The 15,632-nt window shown below is 43.5% G+C and overlaps 1 protein-coding gene across 1 annotated transcript in view; it reads left to right on the forward strand.

Annotated features, from left to right (window-relative positions):
* The window catches only part of ADGRV1 (adhesion G protein-coupled receptor V1), a 366,107-nt gene that overhangs the window by 125,285 nt on the left and 225,190 nt on the right, over window positions 1-15,632 (forward strand). The window contains exons 63-72 of the mRNA XM_040985862.1: window positions 2-187; window positions 401-633; window positions 2,984-3,132; window positions 3,667-3,868; window positions 4,370-4,589; window positions 5,479-5,718; window positions 6,773-6,922; window positions 8,516-8,989; window positions 11,671-11,814; window positions 14,425-14,599. Coding sequence (XP_040841796.1) covers window positions 2-187; window positions 401-633; window positions 2,984-3,132; window positions 3,667-3,868; window positions 4,370-4,589; window positions 5,479-5,718; window positions 6,773-6,922; window positions 8,516-8,989; window positions 11,671-11,814; window positions 14,425-14,599 — 2,173 coding nt within the window. The remainder of the gene's footprint in view (window position 1; window positions 188-400; window positions 634-2,983; window positions 3,133-3,666; window positions 3,869-4,369; window positions 4,590-5,478; window positions 5,719-6,772; window positions 6,923-8,515; window positions 8,990-11,670; window positions 11,815-14,424; window positions 14,600-15,632) is intronic.

The following is a 15,632-nucleotide window of genomic DNA, read 5'->3' on the forward strand; positions in this document are numbered from 1 at the left end:
GGCTCTGAATGATGACATTCCTGAAGAAAAGCGCTCCTATGAGTTTCAGCTTGTGGACATCAGTGAGGGAGGAGTGCTGAGTGCCACCGGCCGCACGGCCAATGTCACAATGGTGGCCAGTGACACTCCCTATGGCCGCTTCGCCTTTTCCCACGAGCAGCTTCGCGTGGCAGAGGAAGCCCAGACGGTACAGTGTGGAAGGGCAGCCACTGCCCAGCATATGGTTTTGACAAGTAACCTCATAAAGGTTGCAAACTTTGCCCCAGCAGCATGATTTTAGTGTGTAAATTTATGCATAATTTTATATATAATTTGGACATGTTAGCACAGGAGCTCTTGGAAACATTATGGTTGGGGAGAGTGCACATATAGATTAAATAAGATGCTGCTTTTCACCTAGGTTAACATCACTGTAATCCGATCTGGTGGCAGTCTTGGCCTGGTAAGACTCTGGTATGAGACCAGGAGTGGCACAGCGCAAGCAGGCTTGGACTTTGTACCTGTGGCGGGAGAGCTCCTGTTTGAAGCCAGGGAGCTGGTGCAGAGTCTCCATGTTCACATTCTCGACGATGACCATCCCGAGGGCCCCGAAGACTTCTCTTTGGCAATTACAAATGTGGAGCTCCAAGGAAGGTACCAGTGGAAAAGAAATTAGGAAGAAAGGACATGAGTGAGATGGGGGAAGAAGCCACATGCAGAGAAAAATACCAACCTATAAAACAGCTCCCTCCCTGCTGTGTCTCAGATCTGGGTGATTTTAGAACAGGGCATAGGAGGGAAATCCTGACAGATCCTGTTTTGGTGGTTGTTGCCATTTTCTAGCATAGAATTTTTTTTTTTCCGTGAAACATGGGAGTGTTGCATTGTGTGAATTCACTCCCGACAGCCAGGGAATGAAACATGGTGTGGGCGCCCAGCAAACGGGGCCTCGCCCCATGCTTAGCGTCTATGGCCAGAAGTGCTTTTCCCCTGATTCTGCCCCTGTGAAAAGGCTGAGCAAGAGATTTCGTTGTCTGATATATCTGAAAGTTGTAGGTCTTATCTCCAGGTTACTGAGTAGACGCTTACTCGGTGGCACTTGGAAAGTAGGGAAGGGAAAGAAGGGGCCAATGTGGCACAACAGGTTGACTACCGCCTGTTGCGTCAACATCCACATGAGTCCTGGCTCCTCCGATCCTGATCCCTGCTAATGCAGCTGGAAAAGCAGCAGCGGGTTGCCCAAGTGTTTGGGCCTGCTTCACTTCTGTGGGAAATCCAACATTCAGGCTCTGGCATTGGCCATTTGAGGAATGAACCAGCAAATGGAATATGTTTTTCTCTCTTTGATCTCTGTGTAAACCATGCTTTCCAAAGTAATAAATCGATATGTAAGCACATTTTTTAAGTGGGGAAAACGAGTTGGTTTGCCTTGCCAATGCCCCATGCGTACTGTGCAGACCGCAGGTTATCCCGTCATGAATCGCTTTCTCCCCTGCTCTCGAGACGCACTGGATTGACAAGGGTGGAAAGAACCTTAGCTTGCTTCTCGAACCCCAAGATTGAACCTGTTTGGCAATGTGGAATACATTCTTCTGGTACAGGGAAATGTTTCTACCTGTGTTATATAAATATCACACTTGCAAAACCTTTGAAACGAAACGGTTTCACTTGTCACGAAGGTAGAATGTTTATCATACCATCTGGGTAACACATATTGAAGGCTCATATTCTCTTCAATGTTGAATTTCCTGTAGAAGATTCCATGTGTGACAGTGGGAATTTGTGTCCACATTAGATCTGTTAAAATTTGAAACATCAGTATTTACAAGTTCAATGTTGGTCGAAGAGCACCTTAAAAATGAAGTATTCTAATTACTGAACGAGGGATTGAAGATTTTGTCTTCCCTGGTATCCTTTAAAAAATTTTTTTTAGTAGTTTCTATTTCTGTGGAAATAAAATTTTCTGCTTTTGGTTTTGAATTGTGGTAATCAGCTAATCTACAACCCCTCTCAGACTAAAGCATTCCCCGATTAAAGATCTGGGTCTGTCTGCCGCTTTTGCTTTGTGTATAGTCTTATCACCAGCTTTCATCCTTTGCTCATAACGTAGAAAAACATCAGTACCAGATAAATTGTTTGAAATTGAAAGAAGGACTAAAATGAGCTAGTACCCTGGAAGCCAAAACATAATTTGATGGAAATTATAGCTGTTTCAAGCAAGTGTCAGAACTACCTCATCATACAAGTGAAATATCCTTCATATCAAAGAACAGAGGCACTGATTACAATTGGTTTCTACAGAACCTTAAATACAAAATATATTCCTTAAAAAGCAATCCAGCAGTTTTCGATCTTTTTTTGCAGACGGATTTGTTTGAAAGGTGGAATTAAATTGTCCATCTGCTGGTTCACTCCACAATTGGCTGCATCCAGTTTGGATTCATCTGGGTCTCCCTGTGGATAACAGCAGCCCAGTGCTTGGGCCATCCGCTGATACTTACCCAGGCACAGTAGCAGGGATCTGGGACAGCATTGGGGCAGCTAGGACTCTAACACTCAGGATGCTGGTGTCACAGGCCGAGGCTTAACCTGTTGTGACACAATGGTTATCTTTTCAAAATTTTTTTTCTGAATCTGGCTGGCTTGTTTGAAGTTTAATTAGTGACATGACATTGATCACTCTTGATGATCCTCTTCTCCAACGCTATGCCCTGGGTTCCAGCCGGGGCCCTGTCTGAGGACACTGAGGTACATTTTGCCACAGCCTCCTCCCAACTTCTTCACGGTTGTCGTCATCACCTTGTTCACGTTGAAGACTTTCACACTAACTTGAGTCGCATTCAGGCACCAATAATCATGGATAGTAAGGAGCTTTCAGAAAAGCTAGTGTGTATTGTTGAGGCCCTGTAACAATATTGTAGTACTTAACTGTATTCTAGGATCCAAAATTCAATTCATGCTGAACAAATGTGAATTTGTTTTTTATTTTTTGTCACCTTACAAGGGGGTATGATTTCACCATTCGGGAAAATGGGCTCCAGATAGATCAACCTCCAGAAGTAGGAAACATTTCCACTCTTCGAATCACAATTATGAAAAACGATCAAGCAGAGGGCATCATTGAATTTGACCCAAAGTATACTGCCTTTGCAGGTGAGTTCCCTAGCTACTCCTGGAGAAGTTTGCAGCCAACTTCTCGGTGATTCCTGACAACAACAGGCAGTTCAGGTTCACAGGTAGATGTCATCGGAACTGAGAATGTAATAGTTGTATTTATATCTGGACTTTAAAGCATTCACATAGTGTAAATAATGTAAGCCTCACATGTCTGCTTATTTTATGCTTCCACTAAATGTGTGGAAGTAAAACAGAATGCTTTCCTGTCACTTGCCGTAGTTTGGGTGTTCTTATGCCCATCTAGTCTTGTATTAGAAACAAGAGTTAATTCATTTGTAGCACAAGAGTAAGAAGGCCTACATAAACAGATTACTTAAGCTCGAACCTTACTGCTCACTTTTCTTTTCCCAACTGTGAAATGTTATTCCTCCAAAGAAATAAAATCATGAAATTACTGCTAGTGGTCCATAAACTATGCAAAAGCTGAGTGACGTGGTTTTTAATTTGATCAGATCATGCGAAGATGAGTTATTCCATGTATGGTTGGTGAAATCTGACTTCCTGTTGCAGTGGAAGAAGATGTTGGGATGGTTGCCATTCCAGTGGTCAGGCTGCGTGGCACATTCGGCCGTGTAACAGCTGATTTCATTGCTCAGAGCTCCTCTGCTCTTCCTGGAGGCATCGATTACTTGCTGCACGGCAGCTCCGTGACGTTTCAGCATGGGCAGAACTTAAGCTTCATCAATGTCTCCATTGTTGATGATGATGACAGGTTGGTGCTGATAAGGGAAGTACTGTGTGTGGACTACCAGAGTGTGGATGTATGCTCTGATCCTTCTGTGGGATTTCCATCATGATGTAACTTAAGAAAATTTGTGTACCCATTGGCAGACATCTGGGGATGTTGGGGATAGAGGATTGGGGGCCCGGAAGCCCCTTGTAACTGCAGATTTCACTTTATTTCCAGGAGAGGGAACAATAGTGTCTGTTCCCTTAACATTAGAAAATTCAATGAGATTGTGAACTAAATTATTTCACGCCCTCCTCAGTGAGTTCAGTAACAGAAAGGGAGCAGAATCCTGCTGGTTGTCCTGGGTTACGTATTACTGCTGTCTATTTCTTGTGCATTTCTGAACACTCTCCTCCGAGCACTTGGTGTGTGACTACTGTGCCTTGAATATGCATGACCAATTTGGAAAATGACTAGTTATTTGGATTTTACAAGCATTTTAATATGTTTAGACTCACAGAATTGCTCCTTCTTGCTATGCAGTGAATTTGAGGAGTCGGTTGAAATTCTGCTCACTGGAGCTACAGGCGGAGCAGTGCTTGGGCGCCACCTAGTGAGCAGGATGACGATTGCCAAGAGCGACTCTCCTTTTGGCGTTGTAAGATTTCTCAATGAAAGCGATATTTCTGTCCCTAACCCCAATGCCACCACGATTTTGTCCTTGGTGTTGGAGCGGACTGGAGGACTCTTGGGAGAGATTCAGGTACAGATGTTCTTCTTCTTTTAGAAATATATTTTGGTAGCCTGATTAATATGTTGGGTATTTGCAGAAAGCGGGGATCAGCTCTGCCCAGTGCAGCAGGATAATCGAGCAAAGAGTAGAGAGAAGTGTTTTTTCTTCATAGGTAGATGGTTTGAAAAGTTTACAGCTTACAGAAATCCAAAAAATGCGTTGACTGCACTATAGAATTTGCTTCCTAGAGCAGCCTTTAAAGATTACTATTGATTTTACATAAGGAATTTATGTGTGTTTGGAAGAGATTGCACACTCAGTTGGCTGTTCATATGTTTTCATTGTCTTACTCATGCAGGTTTTGGTTAGCAGAGCTGTGCGCACAACTCAACCATGTTTGCATTCCTGTTTAGTAAAATTCTTACATTTTTCTATCTCATAAGGCAGTATCACAACTTTTATGGAAGGAATTAAAAACTGTTAGTATAAAAAATGTTAATCCACTCATACTTATTTGTAACGTGCCATTCCCATGAACTTTGTGATTTCTTAATCATGATTTTGAAATTTTCTGCACCAATATACATTTATGTTTTTCTTTCATTTTCCTCAAATGTTTGACATACTTTAATTTTTTAGTTATGTGTTTTTATGTCTTGTAGTGATGATAAATGGCTAGGTGTAAATACTCTTTTTTTTCTCCTACGAAGTTTTATCCATAAAAATATACCATAGCTTTATAGCTTGTATTTGCAAATGTTATTTCAGCAAATGAAAAGTGGATTGAGAAAGGAATTGACTACAGATATCCTAGGATAGATTTCATCTGTAATGTTGCCTGATATTGGCTAGCCAGCAACATGTCCTATATGACATTGAATATCTCTATTAAAACCTTTCAACCAAAAATGTCCTGCAGGTGAACTGGGAGGTGATGGGCCCCAACTCCCAGGAAGCCTTAGCTGTCCACAATGCAGACATGGCAGCTCCCGTGCGTGGGGCTTTCTCTTTCGGAGACGGGGAAGGCGGGCTGCGAGTCATTACTTTGACCATCTATCCTCATGAAGAAGTCGAAGTTGAAAAGACTTTTGTTGTGAAACTTGACCTTGTGAAAGGAGAAGCACAGTTAGACTCCAGAGCTAAAGAAGTTACCTTAAGAGTAAGTTGACTTGATTTGCCTGTGGGCTTTCAGATGCAGTGCATCTGTTGGAAAAATCTGTTGCATTTGCTGATACATAAAACATTTGTATGTTGGTGACTACTGAAATCCAATGACATCATCGTTATTCTGGTGGGTCAAGCTTTTGGGATTTTATGTTAGCTTGCTACATAGTCTTAAAATTGGTAATTTTATTTTAATACAATGAAGCATGCTATGTTTCAGCCTTTCAGAAACTTGCTATTACTAGGATTGTGGCATTTTTATTAGAAAGGAAGTGTTTGAGTTATCTTAAACATTACATGTCTTTGTCATTGGGTATGTAAATGTGATTTATTGGCTCTAAGATTATTATAGCAGGGAATGCTAAATATCTTCATCCTGTGAATATTATGACATACTGTAGGATCAGACCATTAACTGTTCAGTCAGTCCCTCGAGGGCCAGATGATTCCAGCCTTCCCTCCTGGGGGTGGGAAGGACCCAAGCGCTTCAGCAACCAACTGCTGTCTCCACGGCTTCCCATTGTCTGGAACTGGAAGCAGAGTTGACCAGGGTCATCTTCTGCTAATCGGCACTGAGATGTCAAACTCTACACCATACTTCATGGCAACATCTGGATGAGCCTTGATCAAAGCACTGGTTTGCTTACTACTCCTAGTCTAGCAGCTACTCTGACTTGCAATGCAAACCATCACAAGTCCTTTTGCCTTTCTGTTTCATATTATAAGCAAAAGTAGCAAAGATAAATTAGCTGGTTGAATGTAGCAAATAGAAGATGGGGGAAAAAACCTTGAGCCATCAAAATACTATCCCTTTTGAATCCTACAAATTATTCTTTTCTGGGTTCTCACTCCTATTACCTCTGAGAAATAATAACCGCTTGTGTTCAGTTACTGTAATGAAGATGGCTTTGAAAACTCACTGCCGGGGGGCACTATAGTTAAGCACTTAAATGTTTTTTCCTGAAAAAAATCTATGTATTGATGTGCTGGATAGTGTAAGTGCATCCATAGCTGTTACTGATGTCAGTTTCTCTGGTTTGTATTTTTAGATACAGAAGTTTGGCGATCCAAATGGAGTTGTCCAGTTTGCCCCAGCATCCTTGTCCAGGAAGACCTATGTGGAGCCACCTGCTGTGGAAGGGCCCCTGATCATCACTTTCTTTGTTGAAAGAATTAGAGGCACTGTTGGAGATATTACGGTATGATTTCTCACTTGGGATTTTTGAAAAAGATTTACTTTGATTAAGAAAGAAATGCATCTCCTAATTGCAGGTTCACTCTATAGGTGGCTTGAGCAAGGAGCGTCATCTCTGTCTACCAAGTGGGTGGCAGGGACCCCCAAAGGTTGGGCTATGTGCTGTTGCTTTTCCTAAGCCCCGTAGCAGGGAGCTGGATTAGAAGTGCAGCAGTCAGGGCAGAACTGGCACCCGTAAAGGATCCCAGCTTTGTAGGTGGTAGTGGTACTATGAAACCAACACACACTTGCTGTCCCTCGTTGATATACACACGTACTTTTTTAAAATGCCAATTAGCTTACAAATCTGGCTGAGAGGAACAATGTGCATTTGGTTAATTATACAGCATTTATTTAAAGATTCATGCATTTAAAATAGTGACAAAAAGTGTGTGTGAGGGTTTGAGGGGGTTGGGGAGATTTTTTAAATGTTGCTTCCAAAATGACCACAATGGCTGGAGCTGGGCCAGGCCGAAACCAGAACCTGAGAGGTTTGTCGGGTCTTCATGTGGCTGGCAGGCCCCACGTGTTTGGGCCATTTTCACTGGTTTCCCAGGCATGTATAATAGTGAGCTGTGTCAGAAGTGGGCCAGCTGGGACTACAACTGGCCCTCCAGTATGGGATGCTGGTGCCCCAAGCAGTGGCTTCTCACTGTGCCATGATGCTGGCCCCCTAGTGAGCATTTTGACAAACTGGAGTTAGGGAAGTTTTGTGTTAGCAATGGAGAGGCTTTGTGCAAAACCCAGCTTTAGGCTCTGGCCTCTCCTGCCAGCTCCAGCCTCTCCCTTGTCTCAGTGGATGTGTTCACACTCAGAGGTTCTTCTCACTAAACCATGAAGGACTGAAACTGGTTTGTATTTCGTTTGTTCAGATGTGAAAAATTTCCTACTTAAGTCTCTCAATATTTTTTGTGTGTTCCTCTTTATTTTCAATAAAATTTTTCCACTTAATAACTGGGTTTTAGGCAACTGTGTATGTGTGTGTTGGTGTGAACTATTTAGGAATATCGTTGTATGTCCTTAGAATGTTTAGCAAACATGAGGTGATTGGCTGGGAGATGATATTTGAGATTTCTCTATACACTTCCTTCTTTCCCTGTATTAAATATTCATTAGCACTACCCTAATTGTGACCTCATAGTTTGGGATCTAACAGTTTGTAGAAGATAGGGATTAACTCATGATAATCTAGAGGTACTCTATTTTCATTTTCCAAAACCCAAGTTCTGATGTGAGTCATCCAGTCATCTGACTTTTTAGCATCGGAGGTTGTCGGGTTCACTAATGACGTATGTGAGGGATTTGCACTGAAAAGTTCCCTTGCTCCTCGTTTTCTCTGGTGGTGCTCTTATGAGATTTTACAACCTTGCCCTCCAGATTGCAGACCTAAACTGCCTGAAAAAGTTAATATGCTTTAAAAACAAGCATATGTTTGGAGATTTTGGCTTTGACGCAAATAATGCATGACTGAAATGACCTCTTGGGGATGGTAGAAGAAGGCATAATTTAAAGGATTTTGGTTAAAAAAAACCTCATCGGGTGATTGTCTTCATTTCAGGTTTACTGGGAGCTACAGAGTGAATTTGATGTTACTGGAGACTTCATTGCCACACATGGGTTTTTCACTATGGCTGATGGAGAGGGGGAAGCAAGCTTTGATGTTCATTTGCTGCCAGATGATACCCCTGAGATTGAGGAAGACTGCGTGATCCGACTCATGTCCGTGGAGGGCGGAGCAGAGCTGGACCTGGATAAATGCACCGCGTGGTTCTCGGTTTCTGCCAATGATGATCCTCACGGAGTGTTTGCCCTGTATGCTGATGGCCAGTCTGTACTTATCGGGCAAAACCTTGCTAGATCTGTGCGAGTTAACGTCACCCGGCTTGCTGGGACGTTTGGCGATGTGGCTGTGGGGTTTCGAGTATTTTCTGATCATGCCAAAGAACCCATTGCCCCTGACGGTATCGAGAGGCAGCTTGTGGTCAAAGATGGTACCTGCTACAAAGTGGACGTTGTGCCCATAAGGAATCAGGTATGTGGCATTTCCTGTTACTTAGTTCTGGTAGAACTCCTTTCAGAGTCCTTACATATCACCCAGTTGGTGTGAAATTTTATGTGTAAAATAACCTTGTGAAACATGATAGACAATGCATAATTACTGTTAGATAATTTCAGATTATACATAGAATATTCCGCTTTAGAGATTATAGTAGATGGTTATTTAGGCCTTACATGATTGTAGGAACTGCGCATGGTGCTGTGCAACCTCGCCCACACTCCTCACACTTAGGTGACTAGTGAAAGGGAGAGCTTCATGGCCTTCTTTTGCTCCATTCAGAACATGGCAGGAGAGTGACTGCTGGGTGCTCCTTGGGACCAGTGGGGCCTGTGTGAATACATACACTGTTGCCTTCCATTTACCTTGGAAATTCAGAGCTCAGGAAGCTGACCGATTTCCCCTGATGTTACTAAGGAAGAGGGTAGCATGCTAATCTATCAACATTTTGGGCATGGATGTCTTAGTTGTCAAGCAGGCATCTCATGGTCTTTCTCAGGCAAAACCTCAAAGTGACATGACAGTTCCATGCCCCCAAGAATGTCACAGATCTCTTCCCTTACTGTGCGAGGACAGAAATGTATATCTCATACACTGAATGAATTATGACATTGGGGGGAATTTATCTCAGTTACAAAAGACAGTAACCAGGCTGGAGGAAAACCTCAAAAAATGAACAGGACTCCTTGTGAAGTTCAAAGAGTCTGAAAGGTTATTATAAGAGTGTGTCATCTTTGTCATGGAAGAGGGAATAGGACCAAAAGCAGGACTCCAGGACGGCTTCATTTTCTCTCAAAGCAGCCTCTCTCCCAGAACGTGGAGGCGCCGGGAGAGTGCTGGGAGTGCTCCAAGGTGGCCTTCGAGCAGTGCTGGAGAAGCAGAGTGCAGCTCCTCTCCAATTGTGGATTGAGAGCTGTGAACCAAGTGAGAATGGGAACCAACAGGAAAAATTGCATTGAATGTGAAGTTGGTGTTTTAATTTATGCAAGTCTGATCTCTTACGTGCCTTAAAGTTGTGAGAAAGTTTTCATATAGTTCCCTCATCTATTTCGTGTGAAGTTTAGACATCAGACATGTGTGCCATAGAAGACACGAAAGATCATGTGTGAAACACTCTGTACTGTGGTGTCTAACCTTGAGGTGTGTCTTTGAACAAGTCAAGCTTCCAATTATGCTGAGAGAACTAAGACTCTTGTTGCAGGTTTAACATTGGGACTTGGAGTGTAAATCCTGGCCACAGCTGACCAACAGCTGGGTTCTTTAATGAGGCACACCAGGACAGTATGACTTATTGACCCAACACAGGAACAGGTCCCACTTGTGTACTTTCTAGGTGCCAGTCTTTGTGAATAGCTTGGCTAATGGCAGAGAATGACTGAGACAAAATAAATGCTTGTTACCCTGTCCCTGACAGCCAAAGACAGCCAAAGAGTTGAAGATGAACACAGACGTGAGGGGTTTGCAGATTCTGCCCATGCTCCACTACTGTGAGGAGGGATGTAAACTGAGCGTTGCAAAGCAGACCTGGAAGAGGGAAGCGGAATGGTAGAGGGCATGATCAACCCCAAAGCTTTCAAATTTCCTCTCCAGTTAATCTAACCCCTTTTCTCCTGGGTCAACTGCCTTTTCCTCAAAATAGTTACCCACGTCCAGTGCCAGTGTTCACTACTGTGCCTCTGTCAGGACATGTGCTGTCACACGTGTGTGTACTGGATGAGTCCCTAGGAGAGGAGAGTACATTCAGGTGACACCTGTTCCTTCAGCAGATGGGAGTAGAAAGCCATTGGCTGCCCAACCAGTGACCGGCATGGAGGGGTTGCACTTGAAGCCGTGACACTATGGTCGTTTTGTGTCCTTCATACTTTCCTATGTTCATGGCCAGTCAATGTCAGTTTGAGTGAGTGAAATACCTGTTGCCTTCACGCTGTGTAACTTTCCAGCTATTGTGCTTGTTCTACAGATGTGAGGGTCTGATGTAGTCAAGTGTTTCACTTCTTTAAAGATTCAGAAAACCCATAGAAATAGTTGCTTTATACGGTCGTTGAAGACAAACCACCATCTTCAGAATATTCTAGGTTTATGGAATAACTTGGAAGCTAACAACCAATAACTTTTTTAAAAAATGACGCATGTTTTATCATTTTAACTTCTTGCCTGACACTCATGTGTAAATTTAGGGTTTCCTCTGTCTTGCATCACAGAATTTTGAAAATCACTCACCTAATATACCATGTTAGTGAGTTCACTCAGTCTAGCTTTTCAAACAACCAGGACTCATAAACGGATCTTGAGTGTGAACAAATACGAGGCCGGAGAGGGGTTACTCCCTTAGAGACAGCGACGAGCTCAGCTGGGTTGTAGGGGCTGGTACTGTCTGTGTTCTGATCTTTGTTCTGGGACACAGTGCCATTCCTGATACCACCCTGAGGTAGTCTGGGACACAGGGAAAATGGGAACTTGGCATATCTTGACCATACACCACCACTCTTCATCCCAGACTGTAAGCTGCTTGGACTCATGGCAAGAATCAGAGCAAGTGTTGGTGAAATTACTACTGAAAACCTCAGGCTGGGGGCCGATGGCTCAGGGCAAGTGTCAGTGTGTTGCTTTGAAAACCACTTCTGACTACCGAAAACATAATTTGTGCTGTTTTGTAGATCTTCCTGCCACTGGGCTCGAATTTCACCTTGCAGCTGGTGACCGTGATGCTTGTTGGTGGACGTTTCTATGGGATGCCGACGATTCTCCAGGAAGCCCAATCGGCTGTCCTTCCTGTCCCCGAGAAAGCTGCCAATTCTCAGGTAGTTGGCCCAGGGTGACGGTCTCTCATAGAGGACAGTTAAACAAGAAAACTTTCAGAATTTGAGTATCAGGAATGAAGTTTTTAAAATAATAGCCTAACACCAGATTTTCCAGGTCTTTTCTTGAGGTTGAATATTTAGTAGTAACTTTACAATAAACAATTAAGCTGATAATGAGCCATTAGTTTATATTTCAGGCATTTTTTTATTAGCATTGGGAATTTTTTTTTTTAGAAATCAGGCTGGGGATTTCTGTGCTGACTGTGCTGATAGAAATACTGTTAGTAGCTGCAGTGTGGCTGTATCTGTATCCATCTTGAGGACTGTCAGCATGATCTGTGCCCCAAAGGACTCTGTCGGTGGCTGTGTGTGTGTGTGTGTGTGTGTGTGTGTGTGTGTGTGCGCACGCACTTAGAGAAGACCATAATGAAACAAAAATTCCATCCACCTCCTTCAGATAGACGCTCAAGTGAAAAAGGCAACCTAGCCCCAAATGCCAACATGGAGTTCGGCCTAATGAGCTGACAGGAACCTGGGCTTTCACTCTGGCCCCAAGGGATGTTCACCTACCCTGAACCACTTTGTAGGAAGTGCAAGTTTTGTTCTCCTACTTGCTCAGTGATTTGCTGGACAAGGATTCCTTCCTATGCAAGCTATTCACTTGGACAAGTCAAGTGTTTTCTGCTTCCTGTCTGAGTATATCATTCTTACATGGTGTTGCCCCAAAGGTCAAGGTTAGGAGTTGTCGTGGTACATTCATGTCTTGGGTGTATCTTGGGTATGTCTTTTGTTTTTCCACAAGTTGCATGATGTGTATGTATGCATATATATGTGTGTGTATGTGTGTCTGTGGAAAGGACATATTTTGGTGGACATCCACCCATGAAGCAAACATAATCTGAGGCAGAACTTCTGGCCGTTGCTGAGCAGAAACTTCACTGTTACAGAGAATCCAGGCTGGTGTCAAGTTCAGGTTGTTATGTTGTGTCTAGAACAATACATTCTATGGCACCATCTCACACCTGCTACTCTGCCTTCTAATTTTTTTCAAAAAGCCTCACACATTATTAAACCGACCTACTAGTCACAGCCCAGTCAAGCATGTCCAACAGTTGGACAGTAGTGACATCTTGAGATTGCTACTGTTAAGGCACTCCTACACTCATGCTGCATGCCATCTATTCAATTGCAGAAGACGCAGCCTGGTTCTTCTGCAGTGTCTCCTCTGGGTTTTATTCATCATCATCACCATCATTGTTATTGTGATTACTACTGCAGAGAGAGGGAAAGAGAGCAAGAGACCCTCGATGTACTGGTTCACTCCCCAAATGGCACCTTGGCCACATCCAGGCTGGTTTAAAGCTAGGATCCAGGAGCTTCTTCTGGATCTTCCATGTGGTTGTACGGGGGCCCAAGCATCTGGGCCATCGCAGGCGTGTAAGCCTCTGTGTCATGACACTGGTTCCTGGAACTGATTTTTTCTTTTTTTTTTCTTTGTCTAAATCTGGAGAAAAATTTTGCCTGAAATCTCTCGATTCTAAAGGTCTTGTGAAAAGATATGGCAAGGAAGAATTACTTTTCACCCAGGAAGGAAGGGAGAACGCAGAAGGATACATTTCCATTCTGATATAAAAAGGGAAGAATCATTCTTAATAGAGCACTGTCCCTAACGTATATGCATCGGGACCCGAATAGGCTGACTTGTCGGGCTCACGGTGACTCTCGGGCTCTGATTTCTTAATCACGAACAAGAGATTACAACATCTATGAATCACATCCCTTAGAAGACTGCCTTTGAAAAGTTACTCAATGCTTGTTAAAACAGTTATTCATTAAAAAAAATGAAACTTTCTGATCCTCATAAAACTAAGTCAAAGTGAATCTAAAAATTGAGAATAACCTTAATAGAATATGATTTTATGTGCTCATTTTATAAATGAAGTTTATTATAGAAGTCAAATTTCAGTTCTAAACAAATCAAGTTCTGAGAAGACACATTGATAAGTTTTATTATAGTGCTGTGTTAAGGGTCCAGTGCAGTAGCCTAATGTGTTCTTGCCTTGCATGCAGCAGGATCCCGTATGGGCACCAGTGCACATCCCAGTTCTACTTCCCATCCAGCTCCCTGCTTGTGGCCTAGGAAAACAGCAGAAGATAGCTCAAACCCTTGGGACTCTGCACCCGTGTGGGAGACCTGAAAGAAGCTCCTGGCTTTAGATTGGCTGAGCTCTGGCAGTTGTGGCTGCTTGGGGAATGAACCAGTGGATGGGAGATCTTTCTTGCTGTCTCTCCTCTATAAATTTGACTTTCCAATAAAAATGGAATCTTAATGCCAAAATCAGCAATTTTTTGATTTAACAGTAATGGCATTTATCTTACATTTTATTCAAAGAATAATACTTGGCTGAAAATTAGAAACTATAAATTATGAAGTAGAATTTGTAAGCTTTGTGCCTGTACTGACACTTTGAAATGTCTAACATGTAAACATTTAATTGTGTTGGATTAGGAAATTCACTGGGTAAAGAAGGGAAAGTTGACATTGAACTTGTCCTTCACAAAAACAAAAATTTTAGAGAGGAAAGACATAGTGCTCCTGTGTTTGCACAGGTTGGGTTCGAGTCCTCTGCCTTCCGCCTGGCTGACATCGCTGCTGGCACGAGCCGAGTCGTGATTTGTAGAGCAGGCACGTATGGCCCCCTGTCAGTCACCTGGACCACAGGCTTTGCTGCTGGAGTGGAAATCCCAGAGCTTACTGTTGTTGGCAACATGACCCCAGTGCTTGGTGAGTTGGCGCTTTTCCAAGGTTGGAATGCAGGAGACGTGTCATCAGCCTTGCGTTTTCTTGGATCACCCTTATGCTGGACACCAAGCCAAAGCCATGTGTTTTATACATGAAATTCAGCATGGGGATCAGAAATGGAATTCAAAGAAGTTTGTTTTGAAGAAAGGAATTAGAATCTGCAGAGTTTCTCCCTCTTTTAAAAGTATGTATGTGTTGCAAAGGCAAAGTTAGAAGGGGAGAGTGACTTCCATGTGCTGACGCATGTCTGGTTCTCCACATTACAACAGGCGAGAACAGGGCCGGGCTGGAACCAGGAACTTCATCCAGGACTGTCGCACTGTGCGGGGCGGGGGACCACGCGCTGGGGCCTAACCCTCGCTGCAGTCCTTGGGCAGGCAGAGCCATGCTGTGAACCTTCTGTGATCGGGGAATTGTGTCAGGTGGTGTGCCCTCTATTGTGTCTAGAACAATCTAAATTCGTGTGGCCTCCCAACTGTGCAGCTCCATTTGCTTTATTCTCACCGTCCCGCTGGTCACCAGGCAAGAGCCGCTTCTCCTCAGGTATAAATCCAGCGAGTCCTGCGCGTGCGCTGAGTTCTATGGAGATCTCAATGCCGCCGCAGCTCCCTGCCCAGCAGGAATGCTGGTGCCTGGCTGAGGCACCACAGCCCCTGGCTGCCTCGCAAGCTGGAGCTTTTTAGCCACCAGGATAGGCTTCTTGTAACTAGTCATTGATTCCTCATGTTCTTTTGCCACATTCCCTGCACTGGAGATCATTAGTTAGATATTTTGTCTATTTTCCTTTTTTTTTAAATTATGTAAAAGGCAGAATGACTTGAGTGGGAGAAAGATATTTCTTCCATTTGCTGGTTTACTCCCCGAATGGCTGCAGTAGCTGGGGTGGGACCAAGATTCAGGAATTCCATCTGGGTTTCCCACATGGTAGCTGAGACCCAAGTATTTGGGACCGTGAAGGCTGCCTCGTACGGCACACCTGCAGAGAGCGGAGCCAGACAGAGGCAGGGCTCATTCC

The sequence above is a fragment of the Ochotona curzoniae genome, unplaced genomic scaffold (genome assembly GCF_017591425.1).
Source record: "Ochotona curzoniae isolate NIBS_2020 unplaced genomic scaffold, NIBS_Ocur_1.0 contig_4501, whole genome shotgun sequence".
Classification (NCBI taxonomy): domain Eukaryota; kingdom Metazoa; phylum Chordata; class Mammalia; order Lagomorpha; family Ochotonidae; genus Ochotona; species Ochotona curzoniae.